The sequence below is a fragment of the Protomyctophum bolini genome (genome assembly GCF_963924005.1).
Source record: "Protomyctophum bolini genome assembly, chromosome: 3".
NCBI classification, from domain to species: domain Eukaryota; kingdom Metazoa; phylum Chordata; class Actinopteri; order Myctophiformes; family Myctophidae; genus Protomyctophum; species Protomyctophum bolini.
Window position 1 is genome coordinate 40,110,097 of NC_137864.1, and position 27,699 is coordinate 40,137,795.

The following is a 27,699-nucleotide window of genomic DNA, read 5'->3' on the forward strand; positions in this document are numbered from 1 at the left end:
CCACCATGGGCCGGTCGGTGACATCATCATCAGTGCTTCTGGCTCTCCTATTGGCTGTCCTCTGCTCTGAGGTCCCGCCCACAGCGGCAGGTCGCCCCTCCCCTCAGCTCCACCCCCTCAACGGTACGTCTGGTGAAGTACTTCTACTGATATACATTTACTGAAGTATATCAGTAACAAGCTCATAGCGTGGCACCAAGTGCTGCACTACGAGCTTGTAGATCTGCTTTGATTTTTTTTTTTTCGTGAAAATGTGCCGTAAATCTATATTTTGTAATAAATATTATTTCAGATCGAACATTTTTAACTCAAATCTTTGCTCCCTGGGGGGTCCCTGGAACAACATATTTTCTGATGGGGGTCCGCGGCCAAATACAGATAATTCTGGGGGTCCTTGACAAATAGTTTAAGAACCACTGATATAGAAACATGAGGTTTTAACCCTGTGAGAACCACTGACATAGAAACATGGGGTTTTAACCCTGTGAGAACCACTGACATAGAAACATGGGGTTTAACCCTGTGAGAACCACTGACATAGAAACATGAGGTTTTAACCCTGTGAGAACCACTGATATAGAAACATGAGGTTTTAACCCTGTGAGAACCACTGACATAGAAACATGAGGTTTTAACCCTGTGAGAACCACTGACATAGAAACATGAGGTTTTAACCCTGTGAGAACCACTGACATAGAAACATGAGGTTTTAACCCTGTGAGAACCACTGACATAGAAACATGAGGTTTTAACCCTGTGAGAACCACTGACATAGAAACATGGCCTCAGGTCTAAAAATGGATTAAGAGCGTCTTGATAAATGACTACAATTTTAAATTGTAATCAATCAATCAATCAACCAACTGACCAATCAATCAATCAGGTACATCATCGTCCAACGCTAGCCAATCAAAGTGCGGCGGCGTCGTGGTCTGCTACCCGGGGGTCATCCTGCCCGTGTGGACGCCGGTGAACCCGGGTCACGGCGACCTCTGTGCGCGGGCGCTCATCTACTTCCTGGCTCTCTTCTACATGTTCCTGGGCGTGTCCATCATCGCCGACCGCTTCATGGCCTCCATCGAGGTCATCACGTCTCAGGAGAGAGAGATAACCGTCAAGAAACCCAACGGAGAGAAGGTACTGGTCTAAAACCCAACTATACACGGATTAACCCATCCCTAAACCAACCTTTCTAAAACGGGTAGTCCCAATACTTCATTCTGATTGGCTGGTTACCGTCACGTGACCGGTGTAAATTTCACCACTGTGAATGTAATAGTTTTATTAGGTTAATATTGCTATATGTTTGTAACCGTTTTAGAAAAGCAATAAGCCACTCGAGGCCCCAGCTTACCGGGTATTTTACACTGGCTGGGAGGTAGGGCCTACGCCCCCAGCCAGTGTAAAATACCCGGTAACCCGAGACCTCTCGTGGCTTATTGCTTAAATAAACTACCCATAACCCTAACTTCATGGCTTCATGGCGCCAAATCGAGGTCATCACGTCTCAGGAGAGAGAGATCACCGTCAAGAAACCCAACGGAGAGAAGGTACTGGTCCTAAAACCCAACTATACACGGATTAACCCATCCCTAAACCAACCTTTAAACTATACCCATAACCCTAACCGTAACCATAACTAACCCTGACTGCTTCACGTCTCAGGAGAGAGAGATCACCGCCAAGAAGCCTAACGGAGAGAAGGTATACTGGTCTAAAACCCAACTATACACGGACTAACCCATCCCTAAACCAACCTTTAAACTAGTACCCATAACCCATAACCGTAACCATAACTAACCCTGACCGGCTTCATGGCGCCCATCGAATTGCATTGCATTGAATGGGGATTCAATGGGGCTATGGGGTGTTATGCTAGTTCACAACACCACATAGCCCCATTCAATTCAATGCAATTCATTTAGGGCTTATGGTAGGGGAAACAGCCAATAAGGAGCTTTTGCACAAAATAACACCTGGACCTCTTTGGTTGGGACGTAACAACTACAAAGAAAGGTAAGAAAGCCTTTTAGTATGGAATTCTTCTTTAAAATAATATATAATGTGTTTTATATTACAGGTAACCCATACGGTTCGTATCTGGAACGAGACCGTCTCCAACCTCACCCTGATGGCGTTGGGCTCCATGTTTTATATAGTTTATATTATATGTGTTATATAGCGTTTATTAAAATAATATATAATGTGTTTTATATTACAGGTAACCCATACGGTTCGTATCTGGAACGAGACCGTCTCCAACCTCACCCTGATGGCGTTGGGCTCCATGTTTTATAGTTTATATATAGCGTTTATTAAAATAATATGTGTTTTATTTACAGGTAACCCATACGGTTCGTATCTGGAACGAGACGGTCTCCAACCTCACCCTGACGGCGTTGGGCTCCATGTTTTATAGTTTATATTATAAAGCGTTTAATAAAATAATACATAATGTGTTTTATATTACAGGTAACGCATACGGTTCGTATCTGGAACGAGACGGTCTCCAACCTCACCCTGATGGCGTTGGGCTCCAGCGCTCCAGAGATCCTTCTCAGCGTGGTGGAGGTCTGTGGCCACGGCTTCGACGCGGGCGAGCTCGGTCCGAACACCATCGTCGGCTCCGCCGCCTTCAACATGTTCGTCATCATCGGCCTGTGTGTGTCCGTCATCCCCGACGGAGAACACCGCAAGATCAAACACCTGAGGTGAGATAATAATACACTGCCCCCTCCTGGTGGCCTGGAGATCAAACACCTGAGGTAAGATAATACACTGCCCCCTGGTGGCCTGGAGATCAAACACCACCTGAGGTAAGATAATATACCTCAGGTGTTATCTTACTGAGGTATCTGAGGTACCTGCCTCTATACCTCATCCTGCATCACCTACACCTGTCTCTGTATAGTGCTATTTATCGTAGTTATGTTGTTATATTATAAGGTGTTATAATATCCCCCTATAGAGCGTCGCAGTCCCTCCCCCTTTCAGAACGACGAGTGGCCCAGGAAATGAAAACGCAATGCATTTCCCCATAGGCAGTTCTTATTTAATTGATTTAAAGACCTTTTAAGCATCGTACGAAGCCAACTCTTGTTGTAACAAATCATGACAACACACGGACATGGACCAAACAAATAATTACTAAGAAGAAAAAAAACAAAGAAAGTGTTGTAACCTGCTGTTTTTTTCTACTTTCTAATTCTTTGTTTGGCCCGAAATATTGTGTGTGTTGTCATGATTTGTCACGCTTAAAAGGTCTTTAAATAAATTAAATAAAAACTGCTTATGGGGAAATGCATTGCGCTTTCATTTCCTGGGCCGTTCGTTGTTCTGAAAGGGGGAGGGACTGCGCCGCCCTATAGGGTGTTCTTCGTCACTGCGTCGTGGAGCATCCTGGCCTACACCAGTGCTATTATATTGTATTGTATGTAACGTATGTTATTTATCGTAGGGTGTTCTTCGTGTTATTTAACGTAGGGTGTTATTTATCGTAGGGTGTTCTTCGTGGTATTTATCGTAGGGTGTTCTTCGTGGTATTTATCGTAGGGTGTTCTTCGTGGTATTTATCGTAGGGTGTTCTTCGTGGTATTTATCGTAGGGTGTTCTTCGTGGTATTTATCGTAGGGTGTTCTTCGTCACGGCGACCTGGAGCATCCTGGCCTACACCTGGCTCTACCTCATCCTGGCGGTCATCTCTCCTTCGGTGGTGGAGGTGTGGGAGGGGCTTCTGACGCTGGCGTTCTTCCCGCTGTGCGTGGGATTTGCGTACGTGGCCGACCGCCGCCTGCTCTTCTACAAGTACGTCTACAAGCGCTACCGCCCCGGCAAGAGGAAGGGCGTGGTCATCGTAGAGACCGAGGGGGAGGAGACTGCGAGGAAGGGCGTCGACGGCATAGAGGCCGAAGGGGAGCCCGAGGTACAGCTTACCTTTATATTATTTACCATTTAGCATTTAGCTTTTAACATTTACTATTTAGAATTTAGCTTTAAACATTTACTATTTAGCATTTAGCTTTTAACATTTAGCATTTAGCTTTTAGCTTTCAGCTTTTAGCATATAATGTAGAGAGACAGTGTCTCAGTGTCTCAGTAAACTATAGGATCATAGAATGCAGAGAGACAGTAAACTATAGGATCATAGAATGCAGAGAGACAGTAAACTATAGGATCATAGAATGCAGAGAGACAGTAAACTATAGGATCATAGAATGCAGAGAGACAGTGCAGCGTCTGAGTAAATTATAGGATCTTAGAATGCAGAGAGACAGAGTAGTAGAGCTCTTGGGCACTCTATTAGATTTAGAACAAATTTGATTTGGTGTTAATTCATTATGCTAAAGACGTATAATTCACGTCTTTAGAATCAAAACAGGTCCCTTTGACGTGTGTAGGCGCTGTCAAGAAACCCAACGGAGGTCATTTTCATTGGTATCAAACTTCAGCGATCCTAGACCGGGTTTCGTCTATGCTCACTGGCGTTCACTTCATTGTTAACGGGCCGACGGAAGTGTATCAGAACTCTAAATCTACGGAGCTCTCCATGGTTCTGATCAGAACTCTAAATCTACGGAGCTCTCCATGGTTCTGATCAAAACTCTAAATCTACGGAGCTCTCCATGGTTCTGATCAGAACTCTAAATCTACGGAGCTCTCCATGGTTCTGATCAGAACTCTAAATCTACGGAGCTCTCCAAGGTTCTGATCAGAACTCTAAATCTACGGAGCTCTCCGTGGTTCTGATCAGAACTCTAAATCTACGGAGCTCTCCGTGGTTCTGATCAGAACTCTAAATCTACAGAGCTCTCCGTGGTTCTGATCAGAACTCTAAATCTACGGAGCTCTCCATGGTTCTGATCAGAACTCTAAATCTACGGAGCTCTCCGTGGTTCTGATCAGAACTCTAAATCTACGGAGCTCTCCGTGGTTCTGATCAGAACTCTAAATCTACGGAGCTCTCCAAGGTTCTGATCAGATAATAATAATAATAATAATATGAAAGACGCTGTGTCACAGTTGTCAGAGATGAAGAAAAGAGGAGAGGATGGAGGGATGAGGATGGAGGAGAGAGGAGAGGAGGATGAAGAGGAGGAGGAGGAGGAGATGAGGAGGGAGATATCTCTCCTCCTGAAGGAGCTGAAAGTGAAGCATCCTGAGAAAGACACGGAGCAGCTTCTGGAGATCCTCAACTACCAGTTACTGAACCAGCAGCCGAAGAGCAGGGCCTTCTACCGCTGTCAGGTATTAATATTACTGTGGTTACTGTTACTTTTATTACTCTGGTTACTGTTACTATTATTACTGTGGTTACTGTTACTATTATTACTCTTGTTACTGTTACTGTTACTATTATTACTGTGGTTACTGAACCAGCAGCCGAAGAGCAGGGCCTTCTACCGCTGTCAGGTGCTAATATTACTGTGGTTACTGTTACTATTATTACTGTGGTTACTGTTACTATTATTACTGTGGTTACTGTTACTGTTACTATTATTACTGTGGTTACTGTTACTGTTACTATTATTACTGTGGTTACTGTTACTATTATTACTCTGGTTACTGTTACTGTTACTATTATTACTGTGGTTACTGAACCAGCAGCCGAAGAGCAGGGCCTTCTACCGCTGTCAGGTATTATTATTACTGTGGTTACTGTTGCTGTTGCTCTACTCTGTGTGTGTGTGTGTGTGTGTGTGTGTGTGTGTGTGTGTGTTTATCCCCTGGCAGACTCAGACCCAGCCTGTGCCAGGTGTGGTCAGGAGTCTGCTACGCTTTAGCCACATGTTTTGGTCGTGTCCCAGATTGACTGCAATTTTGGACAGAGATATTTAATACCTTCTCGTATATTTGTAACTCAACTATAGATCCCAATCCAATAACGGCGGTGCTTGGTGCCCCTCCTCCAGAGGGAATACAAATACCAACTCTTCAGGCTTGAAGCTATATAGCGTTCTCCTCTTTACTCACCAGACGAGACGACGCCTGATACTATTTTATTTGGAAAAAGGCAGCGCCGCCATCTCACAAAGTCGGGTGGTTGGGTGTTATGTCACGTCTCAAACTCCAAGAACTGAAATATATACGATCAGGGGCTCCACTCAGAAATATATACCAGAGTTTGGCAACCGTTTCAAACCTACTTTGCGGTAGTATTTTCTACGTAGTCATTGGCCATCTTCCCCCCCTTCATTTTTATTTACCTTTTTTGTATTTTATTATTTGTGGTTTTTTTACATTGTATTTCAGCCTTTTATATTTTATACATGAATGTTGAGTACTGGTGTTGTTGTTTTGTCCTGCATTTGTTCTGTAATTGTATGCATGTATCTGTTGTCTAACAGATACATGTGCAAACTTCAATAATAATACTGTGTGTGTGTGTGTGTGTGTGTGTGTGTGTGTGTGTGTGTGTGTGTGTGTGTGTGTGTGTGCGTGTGCATGTGCGTGCGTGTGTGTTGCTAGGCGACCAGGATGTTGACAGGAGCAGGGAACATCCTGAAGCGTCACGCTGCAGACCAGGCTAGACGAGCACAGAGCAACAACCTGTCTGTCTGCTCAGAGGTCACCTACGATCACCTGACCTCCAAGGTGTCTGTCTGTCTGTCGATCGGTCGTAATCCTTCCCCTCCAGGTGTTTTTGGATCCTAGTTCCTACCCGAGTGGAATAGTAAGAGAGTGGCGACACGCTTTGATCTCGCCACAAAGCGGGGTGCCTATGGGCTATAGTTCCACACATTGGAACTATCCCATTGAGACAAAGCGGGGTGCTATGGGCTATAGTTCCACACATTGGAACTATCCCATTGAGACAAAGCGGGGTGCTATGGGCTATAGTTCCACACATTAGGACTATCCCATTGAGACAAAGCGGGGTGCTATGGGCTATAGTTCCACACATTGGAACTATCCCATTGAGACAAAGCGGGGTGCTATGGGCTATAGTTCCACACATTAGGACTATCCCATTGAGACAAAGCGGGGTGCCTATGGGCTATAGTTCCACACATTGGAACTATCCCATTGAGAGAAAGCGGGTGCCTATGGTCTATAGTTCCACACATTGGAACTATCCCATTGAGACAAAGCGGGGTGCCTATGGGCTATAGTTCCACACATTGCTCCTATATGGCTGGAACTATCCCATTGAGACAGAAAGAGCACTTCCTCATTCCATTGTTACAATGGAAGTCAACGCTAGTGTCGCCACTCTCTTACTATTCTCGGGTTCCTACGAGTGTTTGGTGTTACATGGTAATCCTTCCCCTCCAGGTGTTTTTCAGATCCTGGTTACTACCAGTGTTAGGTGTTACATGGTAATCCTTCCCCTCCAGGTGTTTTTGGATCCTGGTTCCTACCAGTGTTTGGAGAACTGCGGTTGGGTGCGTCTGAACGTGGTGCGCCGCGGAGGCGACCTCAACGCCACAGTGTCCGTGGACTACCGCACGGAGGACGGAACGGCCAACGCCGGATCGGACTACCGATTCACAGAGGGAACCGTCGTGTTCCTGCCCGGAGAGACGGACAAGGAGATCAGGTTATTATTGTTGTTATTATTAGTCACTATGGGAAATGAACATGTCGTGTACATGGGCCTTAGTCATTTATATTGGAACCGTGAACACAAAAAAACGATTGTTATTATTATTATTAGCCGCCGACACCGCCATCTAGTGTCTGAAAACGGTACTCACAGATCGCCACCGTCCACTCCAATCAACCAGTCAACCGTCTTCTTTGGAAAGATGTTTCTCTCGGAAAAGGGGAAACAGGAAGTGAATTATTTCCGGTCCCACGAATGCTATTTAATTCACCCAAAACATACATTTTGTAACCGGCGATCGTATCGTTTAGAGAAAGGATCTGTGAATCAACCTTGGTGCCCGGGCCTTCCTTCTAGCTCACTAGCATTGATGCTATTTATTTAGCATTAAGATGGACACTCCAGACAGGAAACAGTGCCAGTGTGTGCTCCATGTAAATAGGCTCGGCAGTCTGCGGTTGGCTCTGCGTCCAGAAGGTGGCAGCATATGGGTTAATAAAGTTGTTTTTGTTGATCTAAATCTCATCAATGAAGTAGTTTTTGTTGATCTGAATCTTATTAATAAAGTTGCCCGGTCTTGAACAGGATCGACATCATCGATGACGACATCTTTGAGGAAGACGAACACTTCCTGGTTCACCTGAGCAACGTCAAGGTCATCTCTGACGTCAAGGTCATCTCCGAGGGGGGCGTGGCTAATGGTAGGTCATTCCTGAAGGGGGCATGGCTAACGGTAGGTCATTTATGAAGGGGGCGTGACCTCGGAGAGTCTATGGACTTTTGTTTGTTTAGAGCACTTTAACATTATCCCGGATGTAGCTGAAGTAGCTAGATGTAGCCAAAACACTCTAGAGCTGCGGGAGATATGATTAAATCTACCGCGACGGGACTCACGATGGGCCGTCTAACACATGATCTTTTCTTAGAATTGGACGGAATGATTTAGAATTTTAGTTATTCACGTTTTAAGATTCTCGGTCTCGTCGGCAAAACAGAACATTTTCGATGACGTCCCACTGTTACGCAACATCGAATGTTGCGCAACAGGCGCTCCCAGCCTGTGGAGCGATGCGATCGGTTTTGATATCAATAACCTTCGTCTTTTTGATCAAACTTCGTCCCGGGCGCTGGGTGTTACTAATTGAAAGGACTTCGTCCTGGGCGATCGGGGTGTCCATGGACTTGACTGCCACGCTGTTTAGCGTGGCAGTCAAGTCCATGGACTTTTAATCTTTGCTTAGAGCACCATAAATTACACCATAAATTACCAGGCTTCACCACTTCACTTGAGTGTGATTTTTAAATTCATAACATGATCCAATTCAATTATTGGCTGTCCCTTTCCATGACGGTGACATCATCACAATGGCTGTTTACTATTGGCTGTCTACGTTTCCATGACGGTGACATCATCAGCCCTGTCCAACGGTCACCGTGGTAACACAGGGGCGGGGCTTGGCTTGCCTTGCAGCGCCACGGTAACCATCTTTGATGACGACCACGCTGGCATCTTCACCTTCCAGGTAACCAATCAGCTTCCACCTCGTTAACTCTGTAAACGCTGTGTTCTTTAGGACCAGATATTAACTCTGTAAACGCGGTGTTCTTTAGGACCAGATATTAACTCTGTAAACGCGGTGTTCTTTAGGACCAGATATTAACTCTGTAAACGCTGTGTTCTTTAGGACCAGATATTAACCCTGTATACACGGTGTTCTTTAGGACCCAGTGGTGACCGTCTCAGAGAGCGTGGGGGTCATGGAGGTCACGGTGACCCGGAGCTCCGGGGCGCGGGGCGTGGTCCAGGTGCCCTTTAGGACCCAGGAGGGGTCGGCCCGGGGCGGGGGCGAGGACTACGAGGACACCCACGGAGTTCTGGAGTTCCTTAATGATGAGATACAGTAAGATATTAATATTACATTATTAATTATGATCATTCATTATTTATAATGTAAACATGTATAGTTATAGCCTACAGTCACTTTCATTACATATTACTTTTAATGCAATACAAATACAAGTAAGTTTTATTAAATATAATATTTTCAGATCAATATAATTCAGTGGTTTTCAACCTTTTTCACATCAACGCCCATTTATTTATTCATTATTTGAGCCACAGACCACCATTTTGATGACATTTAGCCTCTCAAACCCATCTGAGCCACTGAAGAGCATTCAGATCAATATAATTGATCAGTCATTGATGTGTTTACAGTAAGAGCATTCAGATCAATATAATTGATCAGTTATGGATGTGTTTACAGTAAGAGCATTCAGATCAATATAATTGATCAGTTATTGATGTGTTTACAGTAAGAGCATTCAGATCAGTATAATTGATCAGTCATTGATGTGTTTACAGTAAGAGCATTCAGATCAATATAATTGATCGGTCATTGATGTGTTTACAGTAAGAGCATTCAGATCAATATAATTGATCAGTCATTGATGTGTTTACAGTAAGAGCATTCAGATCAATATAATTGATCAGTCATTGATGTGTTTACAGTAAGAGCATTCAGATCAATATAATTGATCAGTCATTGATTTGTTTACAGTAAGAGCATTCAGATCAATATAATTGATCAGTCATTGATTTGTTTACAGTAAGAGCATTCAGATCAATATAATTGACGACGAGGAATATGAAAAGAACAAGAACTTCTTCGTGGACATCGGAGATCCGCGATTGGTCGAGATGAGTCAGAGGAAAGGTGTGGTCTCCGTTGGCCCCTCCCACCGTTGGCCCCTCCCCCTCCTCATAACTCCACCCCCTATAACCCCGCCCCGCCCCCTAATGACCTCTGGCATAGGCCATTGACCTGACCTGACCTCTGCCGGAGGTCATCTCAAGGTCATATCAGGGAGAAGGTCGTTTTAGTATTTTTCATATATTTATAGTATATGATTTTATATTTATTATAGGCCTATTATATTTGTTTTTATTTATATTTATATTTATATTACATTATACTCACAGTGTGAAACATTCATGTTATATTTGTATTTAAACTCACTTAAACATGATAAATATAAATTATAAACACTAGCCCTTACCCGTTGTGAGATATTTGCCCCCCTCTTGTGGCCGTGGGGGGGTACTGCGCCCGGTGCGTTTTTAATTCACTAATAAATCTTGCATCCTTTGGTATTCTTCTCCTGATAAACTACACGGTTTGCACACATCTCACCATGCACAACGGCGACAGGTAGCCTGTCCACACATGGACCGCTACTTTGCATTCATATTCATGTCATATTGACAGTACAATACCCATTTTTGCATTTTTTAATCCACTAATAAATTCATTATAAATCATTAATGTGTCAAATCGGAAAAAGGGCTCCATTAAGACCTCCATATAATTCTGGTCCATGCCTGTGTGAAAAGTGGGAGTGATTGGGCCAGGCAATGTTGAGATAAAGCGCTGTCAGGGACATTCATTCAGACAGACAGACAGACAGACAGACATTCAGACATTCGCTGAATTTTAGTATGATTTGAAACATTCATGTTACTGTTCATTTAGTTCATTTAATATTTAATACAATTCTACATAGTTTTAGTCTTAGTGTATTTCATACAATTCTACATAGTTTTAGTCTTAGTGTATTTAATACAATTCCACGTAGTAATTAATTAATTACTGATCAATTGATCAATTTATTAATTCATTGTTGACAACATTGTCAGTATAATCTTACCGGTCGACAGACGCTGTAACGGAGCAACCACAAGGTGTCGCCAAAAACACCAAAACACTCTAAGATGAATGACTTCATTTCCTGTGGTTTCACAACGAGATAAACATTTACATTTATTAAAATGACCTTCTCTCTGTGACTCCACCCCCTGATCCGTCTGCCCCCCTAAACTCACGTGTTTCCTGTCACATGACCCCACAGGGAGCCAATCAGAGTTAGGGATGGTGGACCCGGTTGATCGGCACTTCCCACTTCCTGTCACATGTTCACAGGCGGCCAATCAGAGTGTGTGTTGTTCACAGTTAGCCAATCATAGTGTGTTGTTCACAGTTAGCCAATCAGAGTGTGTGTTGTTCACAGTTAGCCAATCAGAGTGTGTGTTGTTCACAGGCGGCCAATCAGAGTGCGCGTTGTGGACCAGGGCTCGTACGACAGACACAACTCTTTCTACATCCTGTTGGAGGAACCGCGATGGAAAATCCACAAAGGTCGTTGACCTCTGACCTCTGTGACCTGTCTTGTAGTACAGGGCAGAAGTTGTAGTTCTTCTTCTTCTTCTTCTTCTTCTTCTTCTTCTGATGGTTCTACAGCGTGTTCTACAGGTTACAGTATGATAGGATGGTTCTACAGCGTGTTCTACAGGTTACAGTATGATAGGATGGTTCTACAGCGTGTTCTACAGGTTACAGTATGATAGGATGGTTCTACAGCGTGTTCTACAGGTTACAGTACCAGTAAGACGCGCAAATGCGGGAAGCGAACGCAGCTCATACATATTTGGGTTTTTTTAAGATTTATTTTTAAGTTATTCTTTTTTTAAGTTAAGTTATTTTTAAGTTAAGTTTTTAACTCAGCCATAACCATATAAGGAGTCCCCAAAGCAGCTATACGTCCAAATATGGAGTGTGTTGCATCAATCACAAACAAATCACTCAGCTCCATATATGGGCACAAAGGGGGGGGACACGGACACACGGACACACGGACAGACAGACAGACAGACAGACAGACAGACAGACATGATCTGCTAGGTCTCATAGTAAGTGCTCACTGCGTTCGCAATGATAGGATGGTTCTACAGCGTGTTGAAAACACTCTATTTTCTCTTGGTTCTTCTTGTAATGTCAGAGGTCAAACAGGGTCAGGGTCAGAGGTCAAAGAGGGTTACAGGGTCAAATAGGGTTAGAGGTCAAATAGGGTTAGAGGTCAAATAGGGTCAGGGTCAGAGGTCAAAGTTTTCACTCTTTCAGGCCAATTCAAATCAAACCGTGGTGGAACTGCTGGTCCCGAAAACGAATGCTATTGGCTGGAAGGGCAGCGAGGGGGCGTGTCTTCACCCTTCTGAACTATTCATTTGTTACCGCTCGTCGCTCTAGAGCTCCACCATCACCCCACGTCAACCCTGAGGGTTTAGGGGCCCCTGGGCCCCCTGGGACCCCTGGCATGAATATTCACTAACCAGTAACACTAATTGTCACATGTGCGAGGCAGGAGATTTAGTACCCACTACCCAAATGTAATCAGGCAGGCAGACAGACAGACAGACAGACAGGCAGGACAACAGTAACCAGGTAAGTGTTTATTATGTCAGATATAGACACTCAAAGGTCAAAGGTCAAGTCCAACAGTGACTTCATGAACAAAACATTCAACACTGAAGACCTTGACAAGGCTGCTCTCTGCTGCCCTCTATCTGCTGTGTGTTCATGTGTCTTTTCTCCTCTCCTCTCCTCTCCTCTCCTCTCCTCTCCTCTCCTCTCCTCTCCTCTCCTCTCCTCTCCTCTCCTCCCTTCTCTTCTCTTCTCCCCTCTCCTCTCTTCTCTCCATCAGCTGTGTTGCTTCAGGAAGCTGGTAAGAATGCACTATTCAATCATTCTGACAGCTGTCAATCAATGACTTAACAGAAACCGATAATTTAGTGCTATTGCTTGAACACCTTACACGTTACTTGTATTTGTTTTTAGTTCATAAAGTTAACATAACTATAACTAAATGCATTTGAAATTCAATAAAAAGAAAATACTTTCTTGGATTCCAATTCAAAAATGGCAAAAAATAATAATAATCAAGATTTCAATTCAAATTTAGCAAAAATAGCCGTCAAACGCGTCACATTGTGACGCATTTGAGCTTGTAGATCGATAATATAAGACCACATTGAGCTGTATTTGAGGTAAAGGGGTGATAATATAAGAACACATTGAGCTGTATTTGAGGTAAAGGGGTGATAATATAAGAACACATTGAGCTGTATTTGAGGTAAAGGGGTGATAATATAAGAACACATTGAGCTGTATTTGAGGTAAAGTGGTGATAATATAAGAACACATTGAGCTGTATTTGAGGTAAAGTGGTGATAATATAAGAACGCATTGAGCTGTATTTGATGTAAAGGGGTGATAATATAAGAACACATTGAGCTGTATTTGAGGTAAAGTGGCGATAATATGAACACATTCAAGACTGTGTTGTTTCTGGATTATTTAATTGAAACAGTCGAAATCAATCAAATAATGGCTAATTCAATCTCAAAGTTAATTGCTTGTATTTCTTTCTCTTTTTTTAGGTGGATTTGTAAAAACAGGTATGTCTGAATTTTAATATTTTTAGCTTTTCACTATCATCATTTTCAATATCTGTTAATTATGTGATTCTAATTTATTGTAATCCTCCTAGTCTAATCTGTTATTCTAATCTGTAACCCTAAACAATAATTTGTTATTATATTTGTTTTTCAAATGTCTGTCTGTCTGTCTGTCTGTCTGTCTGTCTGTCTGTCTGTCTGTCTGTCTGTCTGCCTGCCTGCCTGCCTGCCTGCCTGCCTGCCTGCCTGTCTGCCTGCCTGCCTGCCTGCCTGTCTGTCTGTAGGTAAAGACATCTACCGGAAGATCCAAGGCAGGGAAAACCCTCCACCGTCCACAGTCATCAAGATCACAGGTAGAGATACGTCCTTATAATCTGTACTGTACTGTACTGTACACAGTCATCAAGATCTCCTTATATGGTGATATAATACCTCCTTATAATAACTACTATACTATACTATACTATACTATAGAGCGCCGCAGTCCCTCCCCCTTCAGAACGACGAGTGGCCCAGGAAATGAAACCCCAATGCATTCTCCCATCGGCACTTCTTATTTAATTTATTTAAAGACGGTTACGCCGCGGACAAAGCCAACTCGGATCGTGACAAATCATGACAATGAACACAATGTTTTGGGCCGATCAAATAATTTATAAGACGAAAAACAAAACAAATAGTCTTGTCTCCTGACTTTCTTTTCTTCTTTCTAATGATTTGATCTATACTATACGAGTAAGACGTGCGAACGCGGGAAGCGAACGCAGATCGTAAATTGCAATAACAATTAGAATAAATTGTGTCCATATATGGGCACAAAAGGGGCCAGGTCAACAACAAACAAATCACTGGCCCCTTTTGTGCCCATATATGGAGCTGAGTGGACCTGGCCCCTTTTGTGCCCATATATGGAGCTGAGTGATTGCTGATGCAACACACTCCATATTTGGATAGCGGGACAGACGGACACACACACACACACACACACACACACACACACACACACACACACACACACAGACAGACAGACAGACAGACAGACATGATCTGCTAGGTCTCATAGTAAGTGCTCACTGCATTCGCAACTATACTATATATCTCCTTATATGGTCATAACTAGACAGGTGTATACCTCCTTGTATGGCAATAACTACCGTTACTGATACCGTGTTTAAATAACAACGTAGCCCACTAGCTATACTTGGCCTGTTATTAGCGCCACCATGTGGCTATTATTATTTCTGTCCTCAGAGGAGAGAGGAGGCGAGGAGGAGGAGGTGCTCTCCCACAAGGAGCAGGAGGAGAGGAGGATTGCCGAGTTAGGGCGACCCACCCTGGGGGAGTACAGCAAGATGGAGGTGGTGATAGAGGAGTCCTATGAGTTCAAGGTATCTGTCTGACATCCTCCTCTAGACAGACAGACAGACAGACAGACAGACAGATTAAGGGCGACCCACCCTCTCTAGTATTAATTCTAATATAAATCTTTCTATATTTCAGAGTACTAATTATAATATGAATATGTCTGTATTTAAATATTTCAGAGTACTAATTATAATATGAATATGTCTGTATTTCTATATTTCAGAGTACGGTGGATAAACTCATCAAGAAGACTAATCTGGCTCTGCTGGTTGGAACCAACAGCTGGAGACAACAGTTCATAGAAGCTATCAGTGTCAACTCTGGTAATTATTATGGGATTATTAATTAACTATGCTAATTATTATTGTATTAATAATTAACTATGCTAATTATTATCGTCCTTTATTGTTTTTGTACTTTTTACGTCACTTTGCAGTTCCTCAACGTTTCACGAATACCGACTACACGGTTAAATTCAGTCGGTATTTGTGAAACGTTGATAGCACTCAATTGAAAATGAAAACTTTGACCAGGCATAGCTCATGAACCGTTTAACCGTCGTATGCAATAAAACTTCGATACTCAAACAGCATGCGTCTCCTCACCGGGAACACATCTGTCACTTTGATCTATGAACTCTGACCTTTAGATCTCACGTTAAAATCGATCTACTCTTGGCTTTTTTTTTTTTTCCTTTTAAACAAAATGCACTTTCTAGTTAATGAAAATGCCAGTTTTATAAAAATTGCTCTCCCGCCGCTAACGGTACAGGTGATGACGGCGATGACGATGAGGGTGTTAGCTCCGCCCCCTCGGGCTTCGACTACGTGATGCACTTCCTGACGGTATTCTGGAAGCTGCTGTTCGCGTTGGTCCCGCCCACCGACTACTGGAGCGGCTGGGCATGTTTCTGCGTGTCCATCAGCGTCATCGGCCTCCTGACCGCCCTCATCGGAGACCTGGCGTCGCACTTCGGCTGCACGGTGGGCCTGAAGGACAGCGTGACAGCGGTGGTGTTCGTAGCGCTGGGGACGTCTGTACCAGGTGACCCATTATAACCACCCACTATCTCTCTCTAGTATTACCTCAGTGTCTCTCGCCCACAGATACCTCTCTCTCTAGTATTAACCCAGTGTCTCTCGCCCACAGATACCTTTGCCTCCAAGGTGTCTGCCACTCAGGACCAATATGCAGACGCCTCCATCGGAAACGTAACAGGAAGTAACGCCGTCAACGTCTTCCTGGGGATAGGCGTGGCCTGGAGCATCGCCGCCATCTACCACCAATCACAGGTCAGTGGGCGTGGTCTATCTACCACCAATCACAGGTCAGTATACTGGAGACAACCACAGCTCAGTATTCTGGGTGTGTGTTCTTTCCTCCGCGTCATCAGTGCCCCACACCCTGGGTGGGGTTGGCGATACGGCCTTTCTGTGTGGAGTTTGCATGTTCTCCCCGTGTCCCCTATAGGGTAGGTACCCTCACATGTTCTCCCCGTGTCCCCTAGGGTAGGTACCCTCACATGTTCTCCCCGTGTCCCCTAGGGTAGGTACCCTCACATGTTCTCCCCGTGTCCCCTAGGGTAGGTACCCTCACATGTTCTCCCCGTGTCCCCTAGGGTAGGTACCCTCACATGTTCTCCCTGTGTCCCCCAGGGTAGGTACCCTCACATGTTCTCCTCCCCGTGTCCCCTAGGGTAGGTACCCTCACATGTTCTCCTCCCCGTGTCCCCTAGGGTAGGTACCCTCACATGTTCTCCTCCCTGTGTCCCCTAGGGTAGGTACCTTCACATGTTCCCCCCGTGTCCCCTAGGGTAGGTACCTTCACATGTTCTCCCCGTGTCCCCTAGGGTAGGTACCTTCACATGTTCTCCCCGTGTCCCCTAGGGTAGGTACCCTCACATGTTCTCCCCGTGTCCCCTAGGGTAGGTACCTTCACATGTTCTCCCCGTGTCCCCTAGGGTAGGTACCCTCACATGTTCTCCCCGTGTCCCCTAGGTCCCCTCACATGTTCTCCTCCCCGTGTCCCCTAGGGTAGTTACCGTCACGCTAGTGTTTAGCGTCCCCCTGTTCATTATGTATATTTATAATGTATATGATATATATTTCCAGGGCCGTGAGTTCCGCGTGGATCCAGGAACGCTAGCGTTCAGCGTCACCGTGTTCAGCATCCTGGCGCTGGTGGCCGTGGCCGTGCTGATGTACCGCCGCAAGCCGTCCATCGGAGGAGAGCTGGGAGGTCCTAGAGTCCCCAAGATTCTCACCAGCACTTTGTTCTTCGGCCTCTGGCTCCTTTACATCGTTCTGTCCTCCCTGGAGGCCTACTGCCACATCAAAGGCTTTTAGGACATCCCCACTGCCACATCAAAGGCTTTTAGGACACGCCCCCACTGCCACATCAAAGGCTTTTAGGACACGCCCCCACTGCCACATCAAAGGCTTTTAGGACACGCCCCCACTGCCACATCAAAGGCTTTTAGGACACGCCCACTGCCACATCAAAGGCATTTAGGCCACGCCCACTGTCACATCAAAGGCATTTAGGTCACGCCCACTGCCACATCAAATGCATTTAGGTCACGCCCACTGCCACATCAAATGCTTTTAGGCCACGCCCACTGCCACATCAGAGGCGTTTAGGCCACGCCCGCTGCCACATCAAAGGCTTCTAAACGAGGCGTACTGCCACATCAAAGGATATTAGACCACTCCCACGATACAAGCTGGCGTGAGCTTGTATCTCTGGTTGGTTGTAGTTAGTTTGTAGATCGGCTATCTTCACTACACGCGTGCCTTGAGATTTTGACTACTAAAAAAAACATGTTGAAGATCCATGCTATATACATGTATAGTATAGTGTGTTGCGTGTGTGTGTGTGTGTGTGTGTGTGTGTGTGTGTGTGTGTGTGTGTGTGTGTGTGTGTGTGCAAGTGCGTGCGTGCGTGCGTGCGTGATCTAAATTATTTCCCTTCATTTTGTCACGAGTTGGGTTTTAGTCATTTTATTCATAATGAGTGACATTTCACTTCATTGAACAATTTAACCATAAATATACATGTTTCTATTCCTTATAGACTTTGATCTGTTAGAATAGAAAATTCACATATTGTATTGTATATGTCGAGCTGATATGTTTCAGTCAAACCACATTACATTTTATTTATGTTTTTTACTTCTGGGTTTGAGTAAATCAGTTTCTCAGTCCAGTTGGTCAGACATGGAACCCTGAAAATAAAGCTCCAAAATTATCAAAATAAAAAGTCATGTCATTTATTAATTTATAGTAGCCTATCGTGTTTTCACATTAAGCAGTCTAACATTCCTATTCTGGAGGAATGTATGAGCTTGTAGATCTGTTCTGGGAGTTTTTGGAACAGTTTGCATTTTGTTACTATAATTTCAACACCCAATATAGAATATTGTGTTCTAACTTGAATGATTTAAATGTCAAGGCTATACGATGGAGTCTGAAGAGCTGAGACTTCAGACTTTACGGTCAAAGATTGGGAGTGATTCTGCAGACGACATGGAGTGAGTCTGCAGTTGTGACTCCAGCACCGCTCCCTCTGTCCAACCTGGGGAGAGCATCGGACTGAGTTGATTTCTAATCAACGGCAGAGCAACATATCATGACGAGGTAAGTACAACCCAGATCTCTACCGTAACACTTTTTCTGCCCACTAGGTGGAAGCATAAGCACAGCTAACCAAGTCTGATCGAACCCCACAAACCCTCCGTGCGGGACAACGCTCCACATGTCCCAGACTCTTCTCCCTGCATCTAAACTATGGAACTTCCCATTGCAGTCAGAATTAAAGACTCACTCCCAATCTAAACTATGGAATGAACTTCCCATTGCAGTCAGAACTACAGACTCACTTCCAATCTTCCAGTAGTATGAAAACCCACCTCTTCAGCCTCCATCTTAGCCCGTATCCCCTACCCTAGCCTCGACGACCTTACAGGCGTTTATGTAACTTAGATAGCATGTTAATGTTAATGTTATATATAATAATAATAATGATGATGGTAATAATAATAAATGTAATAATAATAATAACAATGGAAACAGGCATGTTGTCCCTTAAGGCTGGCATTTAATAAAAGAAAGAAAGAAGGTTCAATGAATTAATCATGAGTGTCACTTGGAGGAACGTTAAGGGTTAAATGAAATCGGGGGGGGGGGGGGGGGGGGGGTGTCATCAAGTTCAACTGGAGGTCATCAGAGGTCACAGTGAGGTCAGGGGTCAAGAAGGTCACACTGGTTCACAACATGCGGTCCTGGTCTCCCGTGGGGTCGGTCCTTGTATGGTTCTCATAATGCTAACGCTAAGCTAAATGCTAATGTTCTCATAATGCTACAGCTCGTCATATAAAAATATTATGCTTTTCAATGATGTCTCTAAAGATATATTTCTAAAACTATTTCAATATGTTTCTAAATATATATTTCTCACACGCTGAACAACAGCTGTGGATGCTTCAGATCATCGGCTGTTTCCACCGTCACTACGAGAACAATATGCAGGACTTCTGGCGTTAATACTAGCATGTCACTCTGCGTGTCGGGGGGGGGGGGGGGGGGGTGAGGGGTGGGTGGGGGGGGTCTAGTCGGGGGGTCGCGACCTCTGTGGACCTCCGCTGTCATCTTCTTCGGGTGTTTTTTTGGGGGTGCCGTGCGTCCATTGGCGAGCCTCCCGATCCATCATGGTGTCTTCAGGTGAAGTGTGGTACGTATGGTACAACCGCATGGTTTCTCCATCCATACGATGCAATACGTCTTCAGGTGAAGTGTGGCATTCTGCTGCATGTCCTGAAACACAACGTGATATACTGTACAATCACATGGTTTCTCCAAAACACATAATACATAATATCGTTGATGTTGGGAGGAAACGTCATAACTCAATTTTTGATTTTATTAAATTAATCAGTGCTACTGAACACCCCTTACGTCTGTGTGTTGTTTCGAAAATATTGAACCAATAGAAAGTAGTAAAAAACACATTGGACAAAACCTCTTAACTCCATTGGAGCCTCAAACTGTCTGCTAAACGCCACCACCTCTCTCCCTGTCATGGAAGTAATTGAGAATATCTAAAGTCACAACACCAATGAGGCAGTTTTGCATCGTTTAAAAAATAAGGTTTTATTAATTTCCTTCAAAATGTATATTTTTAATTTCCTGAAAAATTAACATTTTGGAGTTATGAGGTTTCCCCCCGACAGCAGAGATATAATATGTCTTCAGGTGAAGAGTGGCACCTTGTAACCTCAAGTTTAGCAGCATATACAGTTAATATACGGTAATATACAGGCGTGATGGTAGAATTTGGGAGTTTGTTGGAAAGTTTAACGGGAGTTTCCTGTAATATACATATCCATATTCCATGCTTTTTGCGCAGTGATAGGCTACTGTAACCGTCCATACCATTTCCTGCAAACAACATAATAATACTGCTGTACAACAACATGGTTTCTCTCCATCCATACGATGCAATAGCTTGTTGGGACAGATTTATAGGCACCAGTGTACAAACCATCTCACTATCCCTCCTCTGTCTCACTATCCTCTGTACGTGTCCAAACCATCTCACTATCCTCTGTACGATCCAAACCATCTCACTATCCTCTCTACGTGTCCAAAGCATCTCACTATCCCTCCTCTGTACGTGTCCAAACCATCTCACTATCCTCTGTACGTGCCCAAACCATCTCTATATCCTCCTCTGTACGTGTCCAAACCATCTCACTATCCTCTGTACGTGCCCAAACCATCTCACTATCCTCCTCTGTACGTGTCCAAAGTTCCAAACCATCTCACTATCCTCTGTACGTGTCCAAACCATCTCACTATCCTCTATACATGTCCAAACCATCTCACTATCCTCTGTACGTGTCCAAACCATCTCACTATCCTCTGTAAGATCCAATCCATGCGCTGCTGTCCATCTGATGTACTCGTTCACACCTCCAGCTCTGCTTCCTGTCTTTTCCTCAGTGCGACTGCTCCCTGGGACTTGTAGTTGTCTCTAAGCTCCCTGGGACTTGTAGTTCTCTCTCTAAGCTCCCTGGGACTTGCAGTTCTCTCTAAGCTCCCTGGGACTTGTAGTTTCTCTCTAAGCTCCCTGGGAATTGTAGTTTCTCTCTAAGCTCCCTGGGACTTGCAGTTCTCTCTAAGCTCCCTGGGACTTGTAGTTCTCTCTCTAAGCTCCCTGGGACTTGCAGTTCTCTCTAAGCTCCCTGGGACTTGTAGTTTCTCTCTAAGCTCCCTGGGACTTGTAGTTCTCTCTAAACCTCCCTGGGACTTGTAGTTCTCCAGAGTTCCTGCATGGGGTTCAACAGAATTCATATTTACCGCTTACGTGGCCTTTGCTACTTTGGTTCTCTTCATCCTTTTCCTCCTCATCAGCGTGACCTAAAGGAGTATTACAATTATTATTATGAATTATACTATTACAATAATAATTATAAGACCTAAAGGAGTATTCAAATTATTAATTATTAATTATACTATTACAATAATAATTATAAGACCTAAAGGAGTATTAAAATGATTAATTATGAATTATACTATTACAATAATAATCATAAGACCTAAAGGAGTATTACAATTATCACAGCATCATAAGTATTATATTATTATAATTATAAATATGATAATATAATATTTATTAAGACCTGAGGTCTCTTCAAGCCTGCGATGAGCAGCAGCAGTCTGGGCCGCGACTTGGTGAGCCAGCTTCTCAGTAGCGTCCCCTTGGGAAACCTACAGGTATTACAACCAAAACAACTTATTGTATTTTCTTTCTCCAAATAACGTAATCATTGCTATAGTGTGTGTTCAGTAAAATTGTTAAATAGCTCTATAGTGTGACAGTAATCATTGTTATAGAGTGTGTTCAGTAAAAGTGTTAAATAGCTCTATAGTGTGACAGTAATCATTGTTATAGAGTGTGTTAAGTAAAAGTGTTAAATAGCTCTATATTGTGACAGTAATCATTGTTATAGAGTGTGTTCAGTAAAAGTGTTAAATAGCTCTATATTGTGACAGTAATCATTGCTATAGAGTGTGTTCAGTAAAAGTGTTAAATAGCTCTATATTGTGACAGTAATCATTGCTATAGAGTGTGTTCAGTAAAAGTGTTAAATAGCTCTATATTGTGACAGTAATCATTGCTATAGAGTGTGTTCAGTAAAAGTGTTAAATAGCTCCATAGTGTGACAGTAATCATTGCTATAGTGTGTGTTCAGTAGCAGTGTTAAATAGCTCTATATTGTGACAGTAATCATTGCTATAGTGTGTGTTCAGTAACAGTGTTAAATAGCTCTATATTGTGACAGTAATCATTGCTATGAGTCCTTGTTGTAGTCATTGTTGTATTGTTGGCCAGGCTTAGGCTCGGCTCAGGGAAGAGGACGCCCCTGCCATGCATAGTCCTCCATGGAGGTACAATTTAGGCATTTAGCAGACAAAGAAAGCAGGAAGACCATCCTTCTGTATGACATAATTGTAGTCCTTATTGTATTGTAGTTTACAAATCTTCACCAGGTATCCACCCTGGTCTAACAAGGTAACCAGCATCCATCCATCTTCAACCGCTTATCCGTAGTCGGGTCGCGGGGGCAACAGCTCCAGCAGAGAGCGCCACACTTCCCTCCCCAGAGCAACATTAGTGACTTCCTCCGAGACGTTCCGAGGCCAGTGAGTCGATGTGTTTCCTCCATCTGGTCCTTGGTCTGCCCCGGGGGTCTCCTCCCAGTGGAGATATAATCCATCTGGTCCTTGGTCTGCCCCGGGGTCTCCTCCCAGTGGAGATATAATCCATCGGGTCCTTTGTCTGCCCCGGGGTCTCCTCCCAGTGGAGATATAATCCATCTGGTCCTTGGTCTGCCCCGGGGTCTCCTCCCAGTGGAGATATAATCCATCTGGTCCTTGGTCTGCCCCGGGGTCTCCTCCCAGTGGAGATATAATCCATCTGGTCCTTGGTCTGGCAGGAGGTCTCCTCCCAGTGGAGATATAATCCATCTGGTCCTTGGTCTGCCCCGGGGTCTCCTCCCATTGGAGATATAATCCATCTGGTCCTTGGTCTGCCCTGGGGTCTCCTCCCAGTGGAGATATAATCCATCTGGTCCTTGGTCTGCCCCGGGATCTCCTCCCAGTGGAGATATAATCCATCTGGTCCTTGGTCTGCCCCTGGATCTCCTCCCAGTGGAGATATAGTCCATCTGGTCCTTGGTCTGCCCCGGGGTCTCCTCCCAATGAGACGTGCGTCGAGGACCTCCCTAGGGAGACGCCCGAGAGGCATCCAGACCAGATGCCCGAACCACCTAAGCTGGCTCCTTTCCAGGTGAAGAAAACCAGCATGCCCACCCAGAGCCCTCCAAGCCTCCTGATACCCTACCATAGCATCCATAGACCTCCATAGCACCCATACCCTCCATAGCATCCATAGACCTCCCTAGCACCCATACCCTCCATAGCACCCATATACCTCCATAGCACCCATACCCTCCATAGCACCCATACCCTCCATAGCATCCATAGACATCCATAGCACCCATAGACCTCCATAGCACCCATACCCTCCATAGCACCCATAGACATCCATAGCACCCATACCCTCCATAGCACTCATACCCTCCATAGGACCAGGGTCATAGCCTCCAACGTCTCTGTAAACCATTAATCGTGGACAAATTAATCGTTGTCAATGGGGTAGGGTTAGGGTTATGTTATGTAACCCTGGCGGTGGAAGTTAACATTTTCCCTTCATTGTCAATGTGTTTATACAAAACAAACATTGAACTATAGACAAACATTAAACCTGTATATAGGAGGGGCTAGCGCCCCTCAAAAACACAACTCACATTAAAACACCTACAGATTTTTATAGACATGCTAATTAGCTTTTTCACGCGGAGCAACGTTTTAAGTAAAAACAACAAAAGCAACAATAGAGAGCCTTCTAAACAAGCGGAGAGAACAACAGTCCTACGGCCTCACAACGGACGAGAATCACAGAACGATATAATAATATTAATATTCCTCCGTTTGGACTAAATCATACTTACAAACAACTTGCCTGAAATTCATCGAGAGTCCGAGATCTCAAAAATAAATAAATACATAAATATAAGGCCCGATTATAAATCGTTCACAAACGCAACATGAAGTTAAAGTCCATCGGCTGTGTGTGCGTGTGTGTGTGTGTGTGTGCGCGTGTGTGCGCGTGTGTGTGTGCGGTGTGTGTGTGCGCGCGGGTGTGTGTGTGTGTGTGTGTGTGTGTGTGTGCGTGCGCTCGTGCGTGCGCGTCCATGTGCGTGCGTGCGTGTGCGCGTGCGTTTGCATGTGTGCGTGCGTGCGTGCGTGCGTGCGTTTGCATGTGTGCGTGTGTGTGTGCGTGTGTGCGTTTGCTTGTGTGCGTGTGTGTGTGTGTGTGTGTGCGTGCGCGCCCCCCAGGCTCTCTTACCAATTGACCCCGCACATTTGTTAGGTTGTGAACCGTCGGTTCTGTGAGCCGCATATATGAAGGTCTGGCTGGAAGCTTCACCACTGACTGAGCGCTCACAATGCCCAGGGGGAGGGGCCTGGGGGAACAAAGCAACGCCCACTCAGCACTTCTCGCTCTGCCCGGCTTAGAACGGCTGAGCGGGCGGCCGACCGGCCAATGGCAGCGCTCGGAGGACGCGTTGCCCCGGCGACCAGCAGTTGGCCGCTATAAAAGGTTGGCAGGCCTCTCTCTCTCTCTCTCTCTAACTCTCTTTTTGTGTTTGTTTTCTCGGGACAATGACAGGAACGAGAGGTCAGCCAAACTGTCATGGCTGACCCCTCCACAGAGGAGGAGGGTCCCGGGGACCCCCATGGGGTCCAGGGACCACTGGGGACCCCCCAGGGACCCCCCCAGGGGTCCATGCAGCGACCATCTCTGGACCCTTTAGGGTTTGTCCCGATCACATTTATTCGCTGCCCGATCCGATTCAATACCCATTTTCTTTTAGAACACATGTATATGCCATAATGGGGTGCATACTTAGTTTAGACTAGTCATTGGTTAGACATGGGTTAAGGTTTAGGTTTAGGTGTGCTGCCCCGTGGGAGGTTAGGGTTATGGTGAGGGTTTGAGATAGGTTGTAGTTGTAGGACTAATGGCTGGTCTAACCCATGACTAGTCTAAACCAAAAACTGTCTAAACTAAGTACTGCACCCGCCATAATATCTTGCAGTACAATATCCAAAACCACAGAGAATATACAGTGTAATATCATGATATGGATATAATATTGATACAGGGATGTCCCTATACAGCGGCTAAAAGAGGAACCATCGTTCATTTAGTCCTGGTACAGTACAGACTATAGAGGAACCATCGTTCATTTAGTCCTGGTACAGTACAGACTATAGAGGAACCATTGTCATTTAGTCCTGGTACAGTACAGACTGTAGAGGAACCATCGTTCATTTAGTCCTGGTACAGTACAGACTATAGAGGAACCATCGTTCATTTAGTCCTGGTACAGTACAGACTATAGAGGAACCATCGTTCATTTAGTCCTGGTACAGTACAGACTGTAGAGGAACCATCGTTCATTTAGACCTGGTACAGTACAGACTGTAGAGGAACCATCGTTCATTTAGTCCTGGTACAGTACAGACTATAGAGGAACCATCGTTCATTTAGACCTGGTACAGTACAGACTGTAGAGGAACCATCGTTCATTTAGTCCTGGTACAGTACAGACTGTAGAGGAACCATCGTTCATTTAGACCTGGTACAGTACAGACTGTAGAGGAACCATCGTTCATTTAGACCTGGTACAGTACAGACTATAGAGGAACCATCGTTCATTTAGTCCTGGTACAGTACAGACTATAGAGGAACCATCGTTCATTTAGTCCTGGTACAGTACAGACTATAGACTAGGAACCATCGTTCATTTAGTCCTGGTACAGTACAGACTATAGAGGAACCATCGTTCATTTAGACCTGGTACAGTACAGAATGTAGAGGAACCATCGTTAATTTAGACCTGGTACAGTACAGACTATAGAGGAACCATCATTCATTTAGACCAGGTACAGTACAGACTGTAGAGGAACCATCGTTCATTTAGACCTGGTACAGTACAGAGACTATAGAGCGCCGCAGTCCCTCCCCCTTTCACAATGTTTTGGGCCGATCAAATCATTAGAAAGAAGAAAAGAAAGTCAGGAGACAACACTATTTGTTTTGTTTTTCGGCCCAAAACATTGTGTTCATTGTCATGATAATTTGTCACGATCCGAGTTGGCTTTGTCCGCGGCGTAACCGTCTTTAAATTAATTATATTAGAAGTGCCGATGGGAGAATGCATTGGGTTTTAATTTCCTGGGCCACTCGTTTTTCTGAAAGGGGGAGGGACTGCGGCGCTCTATAGAGGAACCATCGTTCATTTAGACCTGGTACATTACAGAAACCCACCGTAGCACCATGATTTTGAACCTAGGGCATCTAGGTTCAAAATCGTTCTGTGCAGCCTTATTCATTGATCTTAGCAAGGCATTTGACACCGTGGACCACCATGTCTTGCTAAACGTCCTCTCGAATATTGGTTTTCGCCACAATGTGCTAGGCTGGTTCAAAAGCTACTTATTTGGCCGCACACAGTGTGTTAAATTCGGTGACACACCGTCTGACTCTATCACCCTAGAGAAAGGAGTCCCTCAAGGTTCCATTCCAGGACCTTTGCTTTTTCTGCTGTATGTGAACTATATTTGTAGTCAATTTAAGCATAGTAGGTATCATTATGTATGCAGATGACACAAGTCTTTATTTCTGTGCCTCCTCACTTGATGTGGCAGTGTCAAACTTGGCCTCTGACTTTGTCTCCATGCAGCATGAACTGCTAAACAGCAAACTGCTACTAAATGGCCACTAAACCAAGGCCATGCTATTTTCTCCAAATAGCCTATAGTCAATGTCCCCTCAAATATCACCACTCTGGACGGAGTATCCATCGAATGGGTTGAGTCGTATAAATATCTTGGGATTTGGTTGGACAACAAGTTAAACTTCAAACACCACATTGGCAAAAAAAAGCTTAAGTTCACGCTGAGTTTCTTCTATAGAATGAAGTCCTGCTTTTCTAATGCTTCTCGCAAAAAGCTGGTTACAGGCCTCTTCATGTCGCAGCTTGATTAAAGCGATTATTACCGCTTTGCTAGTTCCTCAACTCTGAGCAAACTTGACCCCCTGTTTCATGCTGCATTGAGGTTTATAACCAATTCCCTGTATAAGACTCATCACTGTACTCTGTAGTGTACGCCCTAGTGGATAGTCTCTCTGAAAGAATCACTCAGTTGTTGGCAATGTATACTTTACTTAAGACTTGGAACGTAACAACAACATGCTTCATGGATCGCATCATCATAACAACCACAACATCCGGGTAACCCCGTACTCTCCGACCTGTAACCCACAGCCCCAAGATGGTCCGTTGCTGCCCTCTAAAAGCCTGGCT

General features: G+C 44.5%; 1 protein-coding gene across 1 annotated transcript; it reads left to right on the forward strand.

Moving 5' to 3' along the window:
* The first annotated feature begins 1,017 nt into the window (after positions 1–1,017).
* On the forward strand, positions 1,018–17,691 carry slc8a1a (solute carrier family 8 member 1a). Its single transcript, XM_080759405.1, has 18 exons — positions 1,018–1,137; positions 2,473–2,711; positions 3,631–3,922; positions 5,020–5,244; positions 6,466–6,591; positions 7,335–7,537; positions 8,129–8,244; positions 8,990–9,066; positions 9,266–9,444; positions 10,154–10,260; positions 13,082–13,102; positions 13,818–13,835; positions 14,120–14,188; positions 15,087–15,223; positions 15,424–15,523; positions 15,972–16,244; positions 16,350–16,492; positions 17,312–17,691. Exons 1-18 carry the CDS (start codon positions 1,033–1,035, stop codon positions 17,543–17,545), a joined length of 2,664 nt encoding a protein of 887 aa, XP_080615531.1. The 5' UTR covers positions 1,018–1,032; the 3' UTR covers positions 17,546–17,691.
* The last annotated feature ends 10,008 nt before the right edge of the window (positions 17,692–27,699 follow it).